The 21,408-nt window shown below is 41.2% G+C and overlaps 1 protein-coding gene across 1 annotated transcript in view; it reads right to left on the bottom strand.

The window, feature by feature from the left end:
- Positions 1 to 4,292: 4,292 nt before the first annotated feature.
- Positions 4,293 to 21,408, bottom strand: part of celsr3 (cadherin, EGF LAG seven-pass G-type receptor 3) — a 120,900-nt gene continuing 103,784 nt past the window's right edge. The window contains 13 exon segments of the mRNA XM_032565568.1: positions 4,293 to 8,239; positions 9,486 to 10,036; positions 10,038 to 10,546; positions 11,085 to 11,273; positions 13,051 to 13,224; positions 13,676 to 13,742; positions 13,744 to 13,768; positions 14,916 to 15,013; positions 16,862 to 16,981; positions 17,070 to 17,196; positions 17,851 to 17,930; positions 18,622 to 18,734; positions 20,246 to 20,420. Coding sequence (XP_032421459.1) covers positions 8,212 to 8,239; positions 9,486 to 10,036; positions 10,038 to 10,546; positions 11,085 to 11,273; positions 13,051 to 13,224; positions 13,676 to 13,742; positions 13,744 to 13,768; positions 14,916 to 15,013; positions 16,862 to 16,981; positions 17,070 to 17,196; positions 17,851 to 17,930; positions 18,622 to 18,734; positions 20,246 to 20,420 — 2,256 coding nt within the window. The 3' untranslated portion in view covers positions 4,293 to 8,211.

Genomic DNA, 21,408 nt, shown 5'->3' with positions numbered 1-21,408 from the left:
TGGATCGATCAATTGTGCATGAATCTATTATATTACCTAAGTGTCATTTATAGAATAATGTCCTACGTGACATTATTATTATTATTAATAAATATAATTTAATATATTATATATTAAATATATATAATAGTGAACAGTATTCACTGTTCAAAGCACTGAATACTGCTTTGAACACACTTTCACAGAGGACATAAACGCATCACATGGCAAAATACAGTAAATAGGATTCTTGTCCGTGTTAGGTAGCGGTCCAGCTAACTTTGAAGCTAACAATGCCTGGGAAATGTAAATTCCAGGACTCCTGGCTGACAAAGGACGCTTTCAAGGACTGGCTGGTCAAAGACGCCGATGACATTCATTTCGCTCGGTGCAGGGCCTGCTGCAAATCAATCAAACTTCAGACCATGGGCGAGGCTGCCCTCACCAGCCACGCAGGCGGAGCTGGCCACAAAGCTGCGGTCCGAAAGCTGCTGGAAGGTTAGTACGCCTCCCTCTGTGTTTATGACAGCAAAATGACTGGTAATAACAACGTGTGTTGAATGGGACGCGTTGTGTTTGTTTGCTTAACTCTTAATTGGCGCATTTGGTCGTCGATCACAACCGGAGTCTCTGCAGTGTCGAGTTGAGACGATGCGCCTTCATCAGCACACAGGCATGTTAGGATGTGGAGGACCTGAGTGTTTGATCAAGTGGCATAACTCACTGCATAAACTAAGTCAGCGTGAATGCTGCGGCTTGCCTCTTTTCAAACTCATTATGATTCGTGTTAAAACAGTTTATAGAAAAATAAAAAAGCCAGCTTCTTTTTTTACCAATTCCCCTTAAATATGATTTATAATTGGCTTGACATCTAAAAGGATAGAGAGCCATGGATATGATGTGTCTCTATGGACACCAGCAGCCAGTAGATCAGAGATGTTGACAGAACAAAGCTTGTAAAATAAACGTGATCATCAACAGAGAGAGAAACCTGAGCAGCGGCCAGCTGGAGTATTTTTTAATACTCCAGTTACAATCCCCCTTTGCCTAAGTCTTTCTGGGTTCAACTATTATTTTTTATAAATAATAGCTTGTAAAACCTATTATTTCTTAGTGTCCGATTTTTTTCCAGTAGGTTGTAGTTTTGTGAATTTTGACTGCAATTGTTTTTTATTGTAGTAAACAATTGAATTGTTTACTGCAACAATTGTTTAAACTTAAGTATGTTATGCCTGCGTCCACCAGATGGAGGCGCTCTTTGCAAAGTGTTCTGAGATACATTTTCCTTCAGACCTTCCCCATCTGTCTCTGTCCTTTTTGTCTACTATTGCAGGTGGTTTAATAGGCGATGCAAGACAGATGAACGGCAACACAAATCTGGTAAACATATAAGTTTAAAAAAATAATAATTTAAGTGATATTAATAAATTCTAAGTTGCTCATAAATCATAACCACTGGATTCGTAAGAGGGAATTTGACTTGCCCACTGCCTCCCTATTAGGTAGAGAAGAGCAAGGAGCAAATGACCCTTGCCCTCCAGCGTGAAGCTTTGGACAGAATCGCAGGCAGCGACTGGTCAGACCTGCATCAGAGTCCCTCCACAAACTCCAGTTCCCACAATGCAGAGCTGCAGGATGCAGCCTTTCCTGTTGCAGTACTTCTCAGTCCCAGGTACTGGCAGATAAAGACCTACAATAAAGATCAAATATTTTAACCTTGCTGTTGAGACATTTTGTTTTTAATCTCGCTATAGCCAATCATTTACTAACCTGATTAGAAATTTTTATTTTATGTCAGAAATAAAAGAAAAAAAACATAACCTACGATTGAATTTATTTATTGTATATATTTCAGAATGAAAGAAAGCTGACATTCACCAAAATGAATGCACTGAAGCGCTGCATGATAAGCAGGCCTATTAAATCCGATTTTGTTAAAGAATCTGTGTACAAAGGTTACTATTTCAGCTTAAGTCTGGTCTATCTCAGCAACTTAGATTTTAAACTAGAGATAATCAAGTGCAATTCTTAAAAAAATCCCTTTAAATACCCCTTCAGCATTGAATTTGAAGATCTGAATCACGTCATACCTTTCTAGTGCTGCCTGGCAACGGTTGCCACCCTGAACATCAATAGCTCCCCAGTTGTTTTGGCTTACACAACTTTAAACCTGAGCTTCCTTTGTCACCTCCATCCACACAGGAACCTCGAGAACCATCAACCATCAGCTTCATCCGTCCGACATCAAGGAGGAGGAGGTCAGCCGGCCGCCTGACCCCTCATGACTCTGTGGACTTTTCAAGACTGGAGCTTCAGCAGCGGACAGAGGCTTTGGAGCAGCTGGATCAGATGAAGATCCTGGAGTGGGAAAACCGGATGAAGGTACTTGCCTGGGAGCAGGAGCTGGTCAGGGAGAAGAGGAAAGCAGCTCGACAGAAGGAGAAGGCCTTCAGGATGAAAAAGGCCTATTACAAGGCCAAACTAAAGAGGCTGGGTGAAGACGTGGCCACCGTCCTCCAGCAGTGGTGAAGAAGATGAAAAAATATCTGAGCTTAACGGTTGATCTGATCTTTTTCATACTTGTTTCATTCTCGTGGTGTTTGTCTATAATCTTTGGGACTATTTTTGATAGATTTCTATATCGAAGGTTCTGGTGTGGGTTAGTGAAAATAGACTGTGGGCATCAAAAGTCATAGATTGGATATTCACAATACGGAACCCAAAAAAAACCTTTGGGTTCCTAGGCGGTCTGGAAAAGTCTGGAATTTGATTCAGTTTGTTTTTCCAAGAATGGAAACGACTGAAAAAAAATCTAAATATTTGTCTTTCCTTCCCTCCCTCATGTTCTACCTTCCTTCCTTCACCCTTCCTTCTGTCCTCGTGTCCTACCTCCTTCCTCTCTTCCCTGCATTCTTGCATCCTTCATTCGGTTTTTAATTTTTTTTAAACATCTCTTGTAGAAAAATCTGCCATACAGTCTTAGCGAATGTTAGCATTTTATAGTTTAAAGTGAAAGTAAAGGCTGAGTCTGGAGGTTTTACATGAATAACAACCATGATGTCATATGGCAGTGACAGTTGTCAGTTTCGAATCCTCACTCCGTCTGTCTCAGTCGTCGTGTTCTTGGGCAAAACGCTTCATCTGCCCGGTGGCGGTCAGAGCGCCCGGTGGCGCTGAAGCATGTGGAATGGGTGAATGATTGTAGTGTGGAGTGTTTTGGAGTTCTCTGGACTTGATGAAGCTCTACACAAGTACAGGCCATTTAACGTGCAGGTGTGCACAGGTCTTGTGTTTGACGGCAGGCTGGTTGTGTGGCTGCTTTCCTTACAAAAACAACAACACAACTCTTATTTGGAACGAAGCAGTTCTAAAGTGACTGTGGTACTGATGTTCAAACACAAAAAGGCACTGTTGTGAAGTAGAAAAAACTATATATTTGATTACTTTGTGAAATGCACATTAAGCACAACAGTAATGCTGTATCTGCTTTTTTTTTTAAACATATTGGCAATTGTTTTGTTTTTTTGTTGTTGCATTATGTTCTTTTAAGGCAATGTGTTCTTTATAATTGCTTTCAACTGATGCATTCGGTTTATTCTGAATTCATTGGTCGTCTCTAAATGCAGTTTTTAACACTCTTATTGAGCATGTTATTAGATTTTGCTGTTAAAATCAACATGTGTTGGTTCAAAAAATGTAATTTTCATAAACAAAGGAATGAATAGTAAAATTTCCTTCAGAGTCTTGACCATTTTTTTGTGGGTCTGTTGCGTCATTCTGATATTACTAAACTGGCTTTAGTTACGTATTAGTGAAAACGAAATTACTGACATTGTGCGCTAGTTTTTGCTGATCCCACTTCAGTTGTTTTACTGACTTTAGGTCAAGAACCCGATAATGAAAGGAGTTATCTGCAGACATGAAAAGCGGCTGAATTCATTTGCACTTTGCAATTATGCACTACTTTTAGTGTGTCTGCTACAAAAAATGGAACTGAATGTCAAAAAGGTCAAGTGATGTGAATCATTTTGCGAAGAGCTGCATTAAAAGTTTGCTTCACACGTTAATCTACTTTTTTATCTGAGAAACGACGATATTGTAACAGAGCTGACTGTATTCAGTTGGCAACTGAGCACTTTGAGAACCAAAACAAGTCAGCAAGAAGCACCTTCACAAGAAAAAGAGGAAAACAAAAAAAAAAAAAAACGCCCTGTCAGAATGCGTCCTCTCCTCGCTGCCTCACTCCCTAAAATGTCCTCATGAATATGAAGCAATTACAGACAGGAATATAAACACACACATACACAGTCTGGTAGGAATAAGTCTTTTTTTTTTTTAATGTCCAACATTTCTCTTGTTTTTCTGTGAAAACAGGGGGAACAGCTGTTTCTGTCCCGACGGCGGGACAGAAGGCATCTCATAATGAACACACAAGCCAACAAATACAATCTCTCATCATTCTGCCACCTTTCCCCTGCCTTTCTTCCCTCCCGCCCCCTTTGTTTTCCTTTTCAGCCTTCAGAACAGATGACAACATTTTCGACTCAAATCTGCCCTCTCTGGCTCTGGTTCTATGGCTTCTGTTGGTTTAAAACAAATTATCTGGGAGTTGTGGTTTTGTTTTTCTGGTTCTCTCCCCTTTACTGATAAGTCGACAGAGTGTCTAAGCAGACAAATGATCAGTTTTGTGCAGGTTTGCAATGAGGCGTCGCTGCAATAGTAAATCACACATTCATCATACCCAAGTGAGCCATTTAAAGAAGATAAATATAACTTTAACTGACTGCAGTCTGTTGGTTTTGGCAGGTTCTTGCAGGTCCTGTACTTGTGCCTGGCATTAGATTTAATTTTTGCTGTTTACATATAAACATTTATTTTAACACATTTCCCCATTGTTCATCAAACTGGGGACTTGTGGCCTTGAGAAACATAATTAACATCATAATTAACAATGAATAAAGTCACATGTGTAAGAAAAAAAAAGTGAACATCTGGGTTTAAAAAGAAAACACATTCGTGATTAAAAAATAAATATAATTTGAAAGAAATTGTAGAACAACTCTTTCATAAAATGTCAAGAAATTATCAACTAAATAAAATAGATCTCAGGAAAAAGGTGAAAAGGAAACAAAAAAATCATATTTTTTTTAGGCGGACTGCTTCTTTAACTAGCTGACAGGTGGAATTCCCCCAGCAGGAACATTTTTGGCAATAATCCTGTCAGGAACAGATTTGGCGTCACGTTCTGAGGAGACGGGGCTGACAGAGATACAGTCAGAGCGGGAAGATACGCGTTTGCTTGTGATGCGCGTCTTTATCTCCACTGTCTGAATTTCCCTCCTCTTTTCTGAATTTCTGACTATTTCTGTCTCCGTGACGAGCGGTGTCCACGCCTTCCTCCCTGCAGCTACGCGTTTTACAACACAGTCATGATTTCTGACCCAGTTTATCCTCCTCCTGATGATGTCTAGCTTTGTAACATCCAATGTCTTACGTGTCCATTCTGTTGGATTTTAGCTCACTTGTATTTTGTGTCCATTCTTTGTTGAACTAAGATCTTGCTCATTCAGACAAACTTTGGCCAAATTGTTTTTTTTGTTTTAACAAACACCTCTTTTTCATTCATACATCTGAAGACGTGTTTTTCGCTTTAAGGGTTCAAGATTGAGAGGATATTGGCAGTAACCATTTTACCTGATGCCCATAACCCTCTTATCATCATTTAGTGTAAACTAGATGAGCTGGTTCTGTAGGCCGAAGCCAACTTATACTCTGAGAGGAATCGAGATCCAAATTTACTATCTTAAACCTCTCAGATCTCAAAAATGTCAAAGCAGTGCAGGCAAACAATACATCACAAACCTATAATTCCACGTGTTTAAATTCCTGTTTTTGTTTTGTCATAAAGAATGGAGGCAGTGTTACCAGTGATCTTCCTATGAGAAGCATGAGTGCTACATCTAAAGTGTTTCAGATCAGATTAGCTGCCCAACACAAGAGTAAACAAGAGTGTGCACAGCAAACATTTTATTTCAAACTGTATTTTGGAAGAATTGTCATGTTTCACACAGGAAGATTAATGGTGGCGCACCACCTCCTATTCATTTCCTATCCTTCAGTCATTGGTAATTGCTAACTTGAGCCATTAGGACCAACCCATGTGAATTCACACTAAAAGAAGAAACCGAGATTGATACAACACGATGTAACTTTTGTATGAACCTCACCTAAGAATCCTGAATCTTTAAACCAGGAACTCGTTGCTTTTGCAAACATCAGTGTGAAAGAATCAGCAGCTGATTCAAATACCTACATCTGAAAAAAAAAGAAGAAAAGACGGCTTTTAGCGCCAAGCACTGCTGACACCTCTTCTTTCCTTTTGTTAGCCAACGCACGGCAGCAGAAGCTTCGACTGACCTCAGATAATTACCTCCTCTCCATTAATCCTCCAAATGGAAGGAAAAGACAATCTGTCTGAAAGAGAAGGAAACACTTTGAGCTCGCGGTGAACATTTTGGAGCCTGATTAGATTTGAAAATAAGTGCTTCCTGTATGGAATATTTCCTTTAAGGAGCGTCTGGGAGTGAAAAGATGCTAAAGACGTGAGCTGACATATTGAGGTAGACACCGCGCCGCATGCAAGCATCACGCTTGCTTTCATGCCTTCAATAAATATTTGAGCGCGCCGGGATTCAACAGCATTGTTCTCGATATTTTTTTTTTGTCTTTTCTTCCGTCATTCAGAATCAAAATCAGTTCGCACAGCGAGATAAAAAGCCAAACAGCTGTTTATATTCTAGTGAAGAACTAAGGCCTCGGTAACAAAAGATTTTTCATTTTGGTTCATATTTGTGTAAAAAAAAAAAATAATAATAATATAGCTATAGAAAAAAAGCGGTTTACTTCTACAGCCATCACACCATGTAGAAAGCATTTTCTAAACGAAGAGCAACACAAAGTTTCACACTGGTTTATGTCCCTTTGGCTTTAGATTTGGGCGAGAGGCTTCTGCATGAGAAGCTTTTAGAAATGGGTTTCCTGGTTGCTGCTGGAGAGACTCGGCTGCTCCTGTGCTACCCCTGGAGGCAGGCTGGGTCATGATGCATCAAAGTGTAAAAGGATACCTTGAGGGGTTCTTAAAAGTGGTTGTTGCTCGATCCTGCCTCATGGAGAGAGGCAGACGGCGAGATCAGCTTTCACCCACCAGGTTTTTAAAACTGCGCTGATATGTTCCCGTTACGTCAGTGGATTGATACAGGTCCACTTTCAGAGAGCACCGGGTCGTGATTATATGTGCCAGCTCAAAAAATAATAATAAAAAATGACACGTCACTGAGTTTTAATAGTTAGGCAACCATCTTTGAATCTAATGTGTTGTTAGCAATCTTTCTTTGCACAATCGTCTTGCTCCATCAGCTCTCCTCTCCTATAATAATTCCTTCCTCTGTTTACAATCACGTCTCGATACTTTGATATCACCCTTTCAGCCGAGTCTTTCCATAACCTCGTCACTCTATTGCCGGACCCCTGCCGCTTTACATGAACTTCAAAGGTTTGAGGACAACATTCTGAGGGAAATGAATTTCTGGGGAGAAATTTGAGTGTTTTTTTTTTTTTCTTTTTTACTTTGTAGAGGAAATTTCTTCCATCGGCAACACACAAGACAGCACTCGCTTCATTCCTCTTTCACAACCTCACGCACGGACACTGACTGCGTAAAAAAAAAAAAAAAGAGAGAGAAAAAGAAACTTCACAAGATATTTTTTCACCTTCAATGAAAAAGATAAAAAATGTATAAAAAGGCTATTTACAGACACTTTTCTTCTTCTGTTTTGACAGGTCTGATCGGACTTAGGTTGTGTGTGTTGGTGTGTATGTGTGTGTAACATCTGAGAAGATTTTTTTTTTGTCTGTTTGTAATTTTCTTTTTTGTCTAACTGTTCTTAGGTAGTAGGATTAGGTGGTTTATTCAACGTCCGTGGAACAATAGATCGAGAGCAGTGGGACGTAAAAACTCGATATGCACAAAACGACCCACTCACAAACTTCTTCTTTTGCCACAGACTCTCTCTCTTGTCTGTAAATTTTCGTTTTGCCTTCTCATCTTTTCTGTCTCCTCTGAGTCAATTCTGTTTCTTCTTCCCAGGTTGTCCATTTAGTTCAGGCCCATTCTTGACCTTTGAGCTTTGTTCCAGCACTGTTGCAATGCATTAATGGGTGTGGAGGCTGTCATCAAGACTGTCCCTCGCTCCTGTGGGCTCTGAGGTGAAGGGGAAAGAAAAGGAACATCAAAAAGTTCATACGCCAATGCTCCCAATTTCAATTCACTAAAACAAAATGAAAAAATGCGAACTTACTTTTTTTTTTTTAGGTTTAAGAAAGGTGGTGTGTGCTTGTATCATGAACATTACCTGGAGCATGTACAGTACTATAGCAGTGAGAACAATTTCAGTTTGAAGAAGCAAGAAGTTAGTGTCAAGCTAAAAGCTACTAAGATTCAAGCTAAAAATGATTTGGCGTCAAGCTAACAGCTAACTAGAGTCAAACTAAGAGCCACTAAGACTGAAATGATTATGAAGAGAATTTTCACACCTGTAGTTCATTTACTTTGGTTCAAACCAGTTGGTGAGTTTGTTCATTTGTAACTTTTTCTGATGAAGATTTGCCAACATTGTTTATTGATGATTGTTTACAGCATGATCCCACAAGGAAATGCAAACTTGACTACAGAAAGACGATTGGCTCAAGCTTGCAGTGTACACCTGGTAGCTGTGGCTAGTGATCTTGGAATATTTTGTTTTGGCCCACACCCTAGAGTGATTGCTGTGGTCACATTGACACAAACCGCACCAAGGGGCGAGACGGGTGAGGCCGTTTTCGTCCCCGCTGGTGAGACAAACCAAAGTTTGTTTTAAAAGGACTAAATACCACAGGTGTGAAACCACCCTCAGAGTTATGTTAACAGTTACTCAGAATCACAGAAGTCGGGGTTAGACTGACTTCCCACCTGAGTTGAAAGCATTCTAGTTCTAAGTTGAAAAGCAGCTGAATTTGTTTTGGTGCTAACTATCTGTTCTATGTGTTCATAGCGGCTACATTCTCAAATAGGTATCCATACAACTATGTATGATACCGGTTTAATGAGCAACAAACTATCAAGACTGCACACTTTGTAGATTGCATTAGTTACTTAGAAACAAGTTGAAAGTTCTTCAGAGGTGAGCTAAAGCCTGTAAGCTGTAAAAAAAACAACCTATTTCAGGACCACAAAATGCAGAAGAAAATGAAAACATAAGGAAGTCAGTCCTCAAGGGCCACTATCCTGCATGTTTTAGTTCTTTCCTTGGTTCAACACACCAGCAATGATTCATTAGGAGAACCTCTGCAACACATTGACATACTGAGAAGGTATGTCAGGGAGAGAACTGAAAACATGCCGGATACTGAACCTTGAGGACTGACGTTGGTCACCTCTGGCTTGGAATGACGCACACAGACAAACTTACTCTGAATCGGGAGAGACTTCGGATATGCTGTGAGTGGTAGACTGGGGTGGGGATGGGGAGGGTCCGTGGACAGAGCCATTAGGGCCGGGGTTAGAGGCAGCAGGAGGAGTAAGGACAGAGGAACCGAAGGATGCCAGGATGGAGGATAAAATGTCCAACTGTTCACTGGACGGCTGTCGGACCAGAGGGTTTGGATTTGAACCTGCAAGCTGGGGGACAGTCTGACCAGGGTACCTACATGAAGGTGCAGAGTCCAGGCGTCCTCTGACATGAGCTGGAGGAGGTAGCTGTTCTTGTTGTGGCTCCTCTGAGATTGGCGGAGGAGGAGAAGCGGACAGAGGCTGGTCGTGGTGCGAGGGCTGCCGGGGGGGTAGACTGCGGAGCCACTCCCGACAAGGCTGAGCCTGAGCTCCCACCCCGTTGGCCTCCAACTGCTCCCTTGACCTACTGCTCATCAGAGCTCCTCCGAGGTGCTCTCGCGACGAGGCCTGCCGCCGAGTTAATGTGTTCAACTGGGACCTGGAACCACTGAGGTATCCCTCCATTCCGGACTCCTACAGCTCCTCCATTCCCACTCAAGTCCTCCCTTGACGCATGAAAGCTGGCGGTGTGATGGTTGTCCAGTCTGTCCCTGGATCCTGACAAGTTTTCCCTGGACGACGAGACTCGTTGGTGATCCAAGCCCCCGAGCCCCGCCCCTAGTCCGAATCCTAGTTCCCTCCTCCTGGGAAGAAGATCCAGGTTATCCCTGGAGCCGCGGGAGTCCAGACGCTCTCTCGACCCCCCGACTGTCTGTCTTCCGAGGGGATCCCTGGACAGCTGCCTCCTGGCAAGCGAGTCTAGGTGCTCCCTTGAGGAGTAGCGGGAAGCCGGCTGGGAGAGAGAACCAGAGCCTCCTGTAGCACCGGCGGTGGCGGAGTACATGCGACCGTAGGAGGCTGCTGGAACACCTCGGTGGCCGAGTGTGGAGGTACGGTACCAGTTGAGCTCACTAGGGACCCGGCCCATGGTGGAGAGACCCTGCAGCGCTGGTTGACAACCAAGGCGATTCTTCAGGATACCTGCCAAAGAACAATAGGAAACTGGGAATAAACAATATCAGCTGAGGAGAATGTAAGACAAGATTTAAAAGAGAAATGAGATTTTAGGTTTATGCAGAAAAAAACAGAATGAAAAGAAGAAGACAACAGTGACACTATGAATATTTTAGTGTGCCTTCAGTCGCTGTTAAAAGGCTATGAATCCTGATACCACATTGGTTTTGGTTGTGAAAAACTGAACAGCCTGAGGCAGACATGAAAAGCAGTCGTTTCTTCTGCAAAGAGTTATACTTCCTAAGCTTATGCTCCTGACTTTCAGACGTCCTATTGACGTCTTCAATAGGAATTGAAGTTTTCCGTCTGGAGACATTTTGGGGAGAATACATTGAAGACATTAATATATGAATGAAAATCAAGCCAGCCACAGATTGCGCATAATAATCTTGCAATGATGCAAATCAGATGCAACAAAATTTTTTTAATTCTTTCTTCTGCATCTGATTAAACTATATGGCAGAAGACAGAACAGAGGAAGAAGTAGGCTTCATGTCTCTCTCACCCTTGCGGTGCCTGTGTGGCTGGGTGAGGCCGTTTTCGTCCCCGCTGGTGAGCGCTGCGTCAAGCTGGTTGTTGTTGGCGGCGTCTTTGTTGTAATCCCCCCCCAGGGGGCGCTCTGAGCCCCACTTCTGCAAGGTGTCGCATTCATCCAAAGCAGGCCAGTAGGACAGAAGGTCATTGCCATCCAAATCTGTTGCATGAAAAACAGGAGTGACTTCTTTTAGGTTACAGTTGACCACTAGTCACTTACAGTAGGACGAGTTTTTGGTTTTCAGTTCTGGATCATGCATTATTGCTTTCAGGATTGGACTTTTACTAATTCATCCTTCTGGTTGACATTAAGCCTTTACCAATAAAATCTGAAAGGTTTGACAAGCATTTGTGTTCAGTCTCCCTTACTTCTACATTGTATATCCACAAATAAAGCTCAGTGCCTTCAGAAGTCGTTTATCAATTAATACAGCCCATTTGTTTGGGATTAAATCTTAATAAAACAGCACTGTGGAGAACAGCAAACACGGCACACTGGTCAAAAAGAAAGTGATAAATATGTAAAGTAAATAAAATTGTCTGGAGATTTAATTGCGATTTGAAGGTGCCTCTACAGAGCACTGACTATGTGGGGGACTGAATAAAAATACACGCCACACTTTTCAGATTTTTACTAGTAAAAAACAAAAACAACAACAAAAAATGATCTCTTAGTTCTCTTCAATTTTCAATTTGTCCTACTTTATATTGCTCTGTCAAAATAGATTTAGAAAAGTGAAGACGTTTGAAGGAATAAATACTTTTGCAAAGCACTGAAGCGGTTCTCGGCAAACTCAAGAGTGTAAAATGGTAATTACATGTCAGATTACGGCAAATAATCTATGAGTAGACACGTTTGTAATGCAGCAAATCAAATCAAATAAGACACATTGTGTTTTTCATTAAAGTTCAAATAAGTTCAGTGTCAATAAGCTGTGTCATGAGAACGAGTCTACAAACACGAGGTGAGAACGGAACTGTGGATTTGAAGGTTTGCTTTACATTCTGTTATTCAAGTCTCTGTTCACAGAGCAAGGTTTAAGGAGCCTATTTTGATTTGTCGATGTGGTCATTTTTATTGATCTGATTTGCCTAGCCTGGGACAGTTTTCCCCGTCATTGTCTGAATCTGCAGTGATGGAAGGTTAACTGCTGCTCAGCTGACAGCCTCTAACATATTATGTTCCTTCAGGGGTTAATGCTTTGTCGTAGTCAATGGATCCCTTCACATTGTGACCTTTCGGTAAAAAAGCCGGCTATCTCAGCGCTGCTCTTAGATTTGTCTGCAGTGATGTATTGATTGGACCCGGCTGGCCATCTGGATCTCGCAGCAGACAGCTGCGTTCTGGTTTAAACCCAAATGACGTTCAACTGATCCAAACAGCTTATTAGGCTAAAAAAGATGATTACTTATAGGGATTTATTGATTTAAACATATCTGGCCTTTCAGAAGGACAATTCAAGCATGACATTTATTTCACCAATTGTCAAGAGCATGAGAAAATGATATAAGTTAACAAGCTTCGGAAAGAGAAAGGTATTCAATAGTGACAACTTGTGCTGACATTTTTCTTGCTGTGGGTGTTTGACGTTGTGCCAATCTCTGCTACGTGTTTTCATCATATGGCTTTTAGCTCAGTGATGCGAGGGAATCGACTGACCGGAGAAGTTGAGCTGACCGGTTTCCATGGACTTTGCTATTTTTAATTATCTGTCTTGAGTCTGCATGGACCCCAAAATAACAGCAGAAATGTACATCCAAATTTTATCAAGTTATAACCACAAACTTTATGCGAAAGTCCAACACGAGAAGGTTCACATTTGTCAAGTGGAAGGAAAATGATGTTTGATGAGTTCATTATCAAACGTTATTATGAAATCCCACTTTTCATGACCAAGTTCGCTCAGAAATTCAAAACAGGAAAGGTGCTCGTCTACCTTTGGTGCCATTGTTGGTGGGTTCGGTGAGCAGGCGCTCGCTGTGATTGGAGCGCTTGAATCGCCGCTGGATGCGCCCCCGCAGACGCACATTGTCGTCGCTCTCGGAGGAAGGGATGGAGAGACTCCGCTCCTCATCCATGGAGAGGTCCGAGTCTGAATCTGAATCCCCGCCTGAACAGGGCAGAATAGACATAAACGTAAGACAGTGCACTGAAAACATTCTCCATGGACTGCACTGAAGGTGATTTATCTTTTATAAAGAGAAGAGCCCAGAGGTGGAGAGAGTTTGTCATACAAACCGGTGATGTTGAATTCCAGCCCTCAGGGGATGTTCTGCATGTTTCCCTGCATCGCCACACCTGATTTAAACGAACAGCCCATTAGCAGGCACCTGCACAGCTTGGCGACATGCTGAGCAGGCAGTTTACCCATCCAATCAGGTGTGTTGTAGCAGGGGCGCATCTAAAACATGCAACACACTTCCCTGAGGACTGGAATTAGACACAGCTGATGTGAACCCTTCCCTGTTGGCGTGTGTGTGTGTGTGTGTGCGTGTGTGCGTGGGTGGGGGTGTGGGTGTGTGTGGGGGGGTGTGTGTGTGTGTGTGTGCCTGCACCCTAACCTCCATCTCGGTGGAACATGGCTACATCCAGGTCAGTCGCGCCGGTGTGGACGATGTTTTGCTCCAAGATTCTGACGCGCCAACAGATTTTCTCTAACAGGCGGAGGAGACAAGCGAGGACAAATGAGTACATACACAACTCACAGTAGACCTACATATATTTAAAGCACATCCGACCATCTAAGTGGGTGTGTGTGTGTGTGTGTGTGCTGTATACAAACTCTGAGACAATCATTGAGCCCTAAAGACATCAACTACCATTTTAAGAGTCCATTAGTGTCGCTCTACATGTAGTACAGTGCATTGTTCAATCCAATCTTCTTCATCTTTACTCCACTGACCCAAAAAAAGGACACAGTGGGGATTTTACTAACCAGGGAATTTCCTCTCTGAAGCAAACTAATCCTAACTCAGACAGCAGCAGAGATGCGGACAAACCCCCAATGCAGTCCCTTTTGAACGATGATCTCTTTGTCATTCAGAGTCAACATCGGTTTATCCTTTTAATGTTCTGTCTGTTATAGCTGATGCTGTAGACTTCTTGCAGCAATAGCACAAAGAGACAATTTGTTGTCACCACTGTTAAAGATGTATAAAAAAGCCTGACAGTGATTTAATCTTTTAAAGAAGTCATATAATTTCTAGATGTTTATTCTAGTACATTCAGTCAGTGGAGAACCTCCTCTCCCTCCATAAAAATATAAATGTACACAATTAGAGTTGTTTTAAAATCCCGGATGGTAGAATTATTGGTTTCTGCTTTTTTTTTTCTTTCTACTATCCACTGAGTCAACAGAATTTAAATGAAAGAGCAACGAGTTTCATGTACATTTGAACTGATTGTTCAGAAATTGAAGGTTTAAAGAGAATTTAAAACACATATACTATAAACACAGCTTTTATAAGATGATATAAAGAAATGAAATAAACCAGAAATAAAATAGGACCAAGAACATAACCCTGTGGAACACAATGGTTAAGAATAACAAACTTACTTGAACTGTAAATTGGACATGGCAACAAAGATATTTCTTGATATTTCTGAATACTTGTACTCCCATTAGAAGACTTTAGTTTTAGAAAAATAATGCTACAGGAATAAAAATAAAACTAAATAATGAATCTTGAGGCTTTTTGAACACCTTTATCAGGGATGTAATTAAACTACTCAAAGTCTGTGTTTCAAAGCAGACTGATTTCTAGTATGTTGGTAAAAGTGTGTAAACTGTTTGATGAATACCTGGCAGAGCTGACAGAGGAGACGGTGGAGGTTCCCAGGGTGATGCGGTGCAACCCACTCTGCTCCAACAGAGATGCATTATGATAAGGATTCTGAGTCTGAACACACACACACACAAACAACACAACACACACAAAACATGACTGATTCACACTGGAGGACGTCAAGATTTCAAAAATGTCTTTAGTTGAATGAATAAAAGGATAAGCAAAATGTCAGTGTCACGGTGGCTAAATAGTATTTTTTTCCTGACTTTTCTTGCCATATATTAACATCAGGACTGATTATCTAAGAGTTTCATAAGATCTTGTGAAATTAACTCTTTGTAGGATGGAAGGAAGCCATTCTTAAAATGCTCTGTTGCGTTAATGTGTCTGACAACAGTTTGTTTACATAAAGAAACCCTCCATAGCTTTTCATTTTTTTCTCCATGTTTGTTTTGAAACCATTATGTGTATATTTGGTTCATAAGCACATAAGAAAAGCATTACATTCCACATTAGATCTGGCCAACCTCGCTATATACTTAGCATCTGCTCTTACTTCAGCACTAAAGTAAAAACCTTTCAGATAGTTTTAAATGGATATCGACTTCATTTGATCCTCACTAATCTCTAAAAAGACTAAATATTTACACTTAGATAGATAATTTCACATGAACTGAGATTTATTTGCCTCTCAAAATCAAAAAGGGAGCTTTCAACTACTTGTTTCGCATTAGGGTCACCTCAGATTGAGACAGAACGTAATACACCTTTCAAACCTGGAATTATTATTCTGCCTTGAGATTTTACAAATCACAGTGGATTTAAGACAATCAAAAAAAAATTTCAAAGCTTTTGTTAAGCTTTGTTAGTCCTAAAGAACACCACTGATGTATTTTTCCATTACTTTCAGAACGTGTAGTTAGCCATAGGAAATAAAGTGGAGCATTTAACTGACACAGCCCTTCCTACTCTGCATACTATAAGTAACTACTCATAAATAACATGCAGCAGGACATGAGTCAGACAGGGAAAAAGCTGCCATTAATATGTGTTGCCCATCAAAGATAAAAACCTCAAAGTATTCTTCTAATAATAGCTCCAGGCGTCTTCCCCAGATGACTCAGTGATGGAGAGGAAAAGCGAAATGGGGAGTAAAACACACACACACACACAATTGCTCATCCAAGCCCATCCTACCATACAAATATCTCACAAATGCATTCATGCCTCTCTTGGGGCCGTGTGCATATTGTATTCAAATTGTATACGAGGCATACAAAGCACATGCATGTGCTCACACACACGCACACGCAAACAAGAGAGAAAATCAAGAGTCCTTAGCTGAGCATGGCAGTGGCTAATGTGCACTGAGCTGTACTAATAAACACGCGAGGCAGAAGAGAGTAAAGAGGGCAAAGTAGGATAGGATTTTACAGACATGCACAAGCACACACGCACGCGCAGTCATGAAATAAGTACAGCGTAGAGCTTTCGTTGTAGAGGCTAAAGAACAGGCAGCGTTCCAGTGGCTGGTGTATTGTTTAATGTGGGTCAGCAGCAAACCCTGAGGGCAGCTGAAGAGGAGCAAAGGGAGGCCAGGAAAGATTGATGGATGGATTGAGGGAAGTAGAAACGAAGGACAGGAGAGTTTTTGTGTCGTCAAGTAATGGGACGTGGTGAAAATGTGTCTCAGAGAGACCGAGATGGGATAAACCACAGAGAAAAGCTCTGGGATCATGCAGAGAGGTGATTTATGGCTTCACTTCAGGGATTTTAGAGTCACTCTGTGAGTCATTAAAGTTTAATAATGACCATCCTGTTGGGACACTAAAGATTATTTCAGTGGTGCTGACAATGCTCCATCCTTATTTTCAGACTAATGCACATGAAAGTCCCTCTAATGCCGACGATGGATAAAACCTGCGTATGGTTTAGGAATACCAAACGTGTGGGACTCACTGTGCTCTGCGGTGGCCTCTGCGGCTCTTCTCCAGGGCTCTTCTTACCCAAACAGGCAACTCTCCAGGCCTCCTGAACCTCAGAGTTGAACACAGTGAAGACCAGCATCACAGACAGGCCCTGAGAGAGAGAAAGCAATACAGTAAGGTGTAAGACTTGCTCTGTATCCGTGCAGATTCAGAGCGCACGCTCTGCGCTTTGTTTATACCTGCAGTAGGCAGAGAACATCGAAGATGTAGTAGAAGGCGAGGATGCTGTTATTTACAGCCATCAGACCACACAGACAGGTGGACGTGGCAACCAGCAACAGCAGAAAGGCATTTCGGATAGTAGCACTGAAACAGTGAAAGGCAGCACAGAGAAGAAGGAAATCTACATTAAACTGGAGGTAAGCTCTACTAAAGGTATTCACAATCATTTATACAACCTGTTGACAGATTTTATAAATACACACAAATCATTCATGTTTTATACGGGAATTTGTTTTTATTCTAGAAAACCTGAATATTTAAGTAAGGCAGAGTGAAACAGGGAAAGGCTATGCCCATATAGAGTCTGGTTCTGGTTCTGCCAGAGGTTTCTTTTTCAAGAATGGGTCCACAGTCGTCACTTTCTTGATCCGGATGAGGGATTGCTGCAAAGATTACAGCTCTACAAAGTCATCTCAGCGCTTTTAGATAAATAATTTTTTTCCCCTTCTTTTTACCAAATATGATTATTTGATAAACTGGATTGGACTGTAAATTCTTCCAGTTGGGATTGTACTTGGGTCATATGTACTTAGATCTGAATCTGGATTACACTGAAACATTTTCACATGTGTTCCACATTATATTCTGCAGCAACATCTGAAACAAGAGACCATGTTATGTTGGTTAAGAGATTGCCTCTTAACCTGTTTATCAGCAAGATAATTTAATTGAATTTAGTTTAGAGCACTCAATATATTGCATTGTGTCTGTAAAGTGAAATTTGAGAAGGAAACTTACATGACAGGAAGTTTCTTCGTCTCCTTTTGCGATGGGTTACAGGACATCTTGGCTACAACTGTGAAAATCCCTCCATTCATCTGGAGAAAGGGAGATCAATAACCATGGTAAGGTAACATACCGAATGTGCTTCAACAAATCCAATTCTGCTCCTGGGAACATCTGGGATCACGGGTAAGCAGTTGACACAAAATCAATGGGGATAAAATAGTTGCCCATCGGCAACCAATTCAGACAAATTTATCCACACCTCAAAGAACAATCGTTCAGTAAAACTATTCATACCATGATGAGATGTTACACTGAAGTGGAAGATTTATTTGAAGACTGGTAAAAGTGGGCTGTTGTTTTCAAATTGAAATGCGTTAACACAATGAGAAAAGCAATTAAAACTGTGCTCCAGTAAAGTTCAAGTAGGCTCTCATCCTGAAATCAAGTATAATGTTGCCTCTTGTGGTGGATGACAGAAACCTGCTTAGAAGTCAAGCTAAAGATTAAAAGCCAGGACAGTATGAAGCAAGTTTTCACACAATGTTCAATGAACAAGACCTTATTTTTCTTAGGTGGTATTATTTTCACATCATTAGAGGCTTGTTATTCTTTGAGACGAAGCCAAAAAAAATAAATAAATAGAATTATTGGTAAGACTTTTTTCTTTGCTGAACAATGTTCATCAGCATCCTTTGCTTCACTGCTTTGATAATATTTCATTTAGGTTTGGGTGCTTTCAGAGTTGAGTGCAGCATATGTGATGTGCAGGGAGATGGTTACCAGTAAGACGATTGCAACAGGGCCAGCGAAGCTCCAGATGAGTTTGTCATATATGGAGATCCAACAGAAATCTGGGTTGCCGTAACCTTCAGGATCCAAACCGACAGCCAGGCCTGCAGGACAGACAGAGACAGATAGATAAGACATCAAGGTTGTGTCTGTGGTCGATCACAAAGATCTAAATGAAGCGTTGTCTGTGACATGCAGTTTAGGAGCTTCGGGGAGGTTTCCCCTCTGAGCACCAAGCGCTGTTTGGAAGGACGGGACGGCTACGGACTTCGTAAGGGGTCACCCCGGTCCTGCTCAACTTTTAACGTATAGAGACTTTGTTTTTATATCCTTGTTCTTAGCTTCTATTAGTTTTACTTGAGAATGAATTGTATTTATTAAAGAAAAAAAGGAAAATTTCTGTATAAATGTAAAATGCCATGTTTTTAAAATGTGTTAGGTAACAATAAAATTTTTCGAAAGAAAAAAAAACATGCAGTTTACACTTTACTTCACACGCTCAAAGTAATAAAGCAGTCTAGTTCAGGGGGCTTGAATACAAATGGCACATTTTTTAGATTTTTATTTCTAAGAAAAGAACAAAAGGAAAACATGTATCCTTTTCTTTTTAACTCACAACTATGTACAAACTTGTGTTGGTCTGCCACATAAAATTCCCCAAAATGCATTGAGGTTTAAGGTTATAATATGACACAATGGGAATAATATAAAAGGTAATTAATGGATGCAGTATGGCTCAGTCTAGACTGAATTTTTATTTAGTGAAAAAAACAATCATTACTTTAAGGGCTGTCAGCTCAAATGAAATATTATTGAAACTTTAATTACAATGGAATTTAATAAGGAAAAGTCCAAAGGCTTTTAAAAACGGTTAAAGTGAGGTGTTGCAATTAAAAAGTAAAAAAACAACAACAAAAAAAACAATTTTTATCTGAAACACAACTTGCAGGTATTCATTTGACATTTTCCTCGTGTGCTAGACGCGGTTGCAAGGACATCGACGATGTTTCCAGTCCAGTTGTATCCTTAGAGATCACTGTCGAGGTTCTGACATTCACGGATGTGTATATTCAAAATTGAATTGCAAAACCATAAGAGATGGGAAAAGCCTAAACGAAGGCAGACAGATTAGCGCACCTTCCTTGCCTGAGGCGAACGACACGCGTGTGTGTGAGTAGGTGTGTGTAAGGTAGTGGGAGACGGCTCCATTCTCGAGGCGAAGGGAGACGGCAGCTTGCAGGTCTGACGGTGACAGAAGCAGCAGCAGATAGAGGTGAGCTGACAGCACATTACGGCTCTGGATGGAAACTGCAAATGTACGCGTGTGAAGGGAGGGGAGAGAAAGTAAAGCCGGCAGATATTACATGTCTCAGAGCGGTAATTGCTTACTTGTGGATTTCTGCTTCACTATCGCAATATTAAAATGCCACCGAAACGGTTTTAATAGAAGTGTCAATAGGAAGGACCTTATCTCCACAGCCAAGCTTGCTCCGAACGAACGTGACGCATGTGACGGTGCAGATCCTGTGCGAAGGCGGTGTTTTGCAGTGCCATGAAAGCGCGCAGCTGAGGCGAGACCCGCCTGCGTTTCCACGGAGACGCGTTTCCGCGTTACCTGTGATGATGGCAGGCACGCCCCAGCCGATGGCGTAGTAGAACCTCATGGCTCCGTAGTTGATGTTGCGCTGTTCAGTCTGCATGCGGTAGATATGGAGACCCTCGACGAACAACCAAGCGAACGTTGACATGAAGAAGTAATGCAGCAGGATGGCGACGACCGTGCACAAGAACTGGAAGGAAAACAGAGAGAAATGAAAAACCTGTGGGGGGGGTGAATGGAAAATTGAATACAGTGGTAAGAACATGGATTTGTAAAAAGAAGTACAGAAATACTAGACATGGGAGCACAAATAAAAGTAGTGCTAAAAGAAGAGAAAAGAGAAAAACTTGAGTGCCTAGCTAATGCAAAGCAGGTTTCCCCTGCAAATCAACAAGATGTCTTCATTAAAGCACAGCGGCGCAGGTGTTAGCTGTGAAAGAGCAGCCGTTCATGATTCAATTACTAATGAACAGAGTTTAGGGCAAGGTGTTGCAGACGATTTCCTGGAAAAGCACAAAAACGACTGAAAGTCAATATTGTAGAGGTGCTGTGATCGAGAAATTCGACCCAATAGAGCCTTTTAACTGTAATTACTACAAAAACAAGAACATTTCAGAGGGTGATGATTGTAAAAGCTGCATTTATTTTACAGAAAAAATGGTAGGAATGTTTTTGTTCATTGCAGTCAGCTGAAGTCGTCCTAATAGCACAGTTTACAGTGCGTATAACTGGAGCAGATAAAAGCTTCACAGTAACTCCTCAAAGTGAAGATCTGTTTGTTGTGGAAAAGTCATGTTGACTTCATATAAATAATGTAGAACACAAGCATTTAAGATCTGTCGAGAAATTACTCTCAGACTGCAGGAGTGATGTTGGAACTGGTTGATTTGCAATATTTACTATCTTGTTCGTCTGTTTTACATCACCCACAAAGTTCTCTGAGAGAACTGTGGGGCTAAAACCGGAAAGACCATCAAAACATCTCGACAGTTCTCAAGTTTGGAAATTTTGCATAGAGTGATTATCAGGAAAAATAAAGAGCAGTCTTGAGGCTTTGTATTCTTGCTTAAAAAAATCTACAAATTTAAAACATTAAGGAGAAAATCCTACTCTGGATTAGGATATACTTTGACTAACTCCTTCTGCCAAAATCCTGTCAGCCATTTTAACTTTTTATG

The sequence above is a fragment of the Xiphophorus hellerii genome, chromosome 1 (genome assembly GCF_003331165.1).
Source record: "Xiphophorus hellerii strain 12219 chromosome 1, Xiphophorus_hellerii-4.1, whole genome shotgun sequence".
NCBI classification, from domain to species: Eukaryota; Metazoa; Chordata; class Actinopteri; order Cyprinodontiformes; family Poeciliidae; genus Xiphophorus; species Xiphophorus hellerii.
The sequence above is the reverse complement of the archived record's forward strand: the minus strand, read 5'-3'. Positions and strand labels throughout refer to the sequence as shown.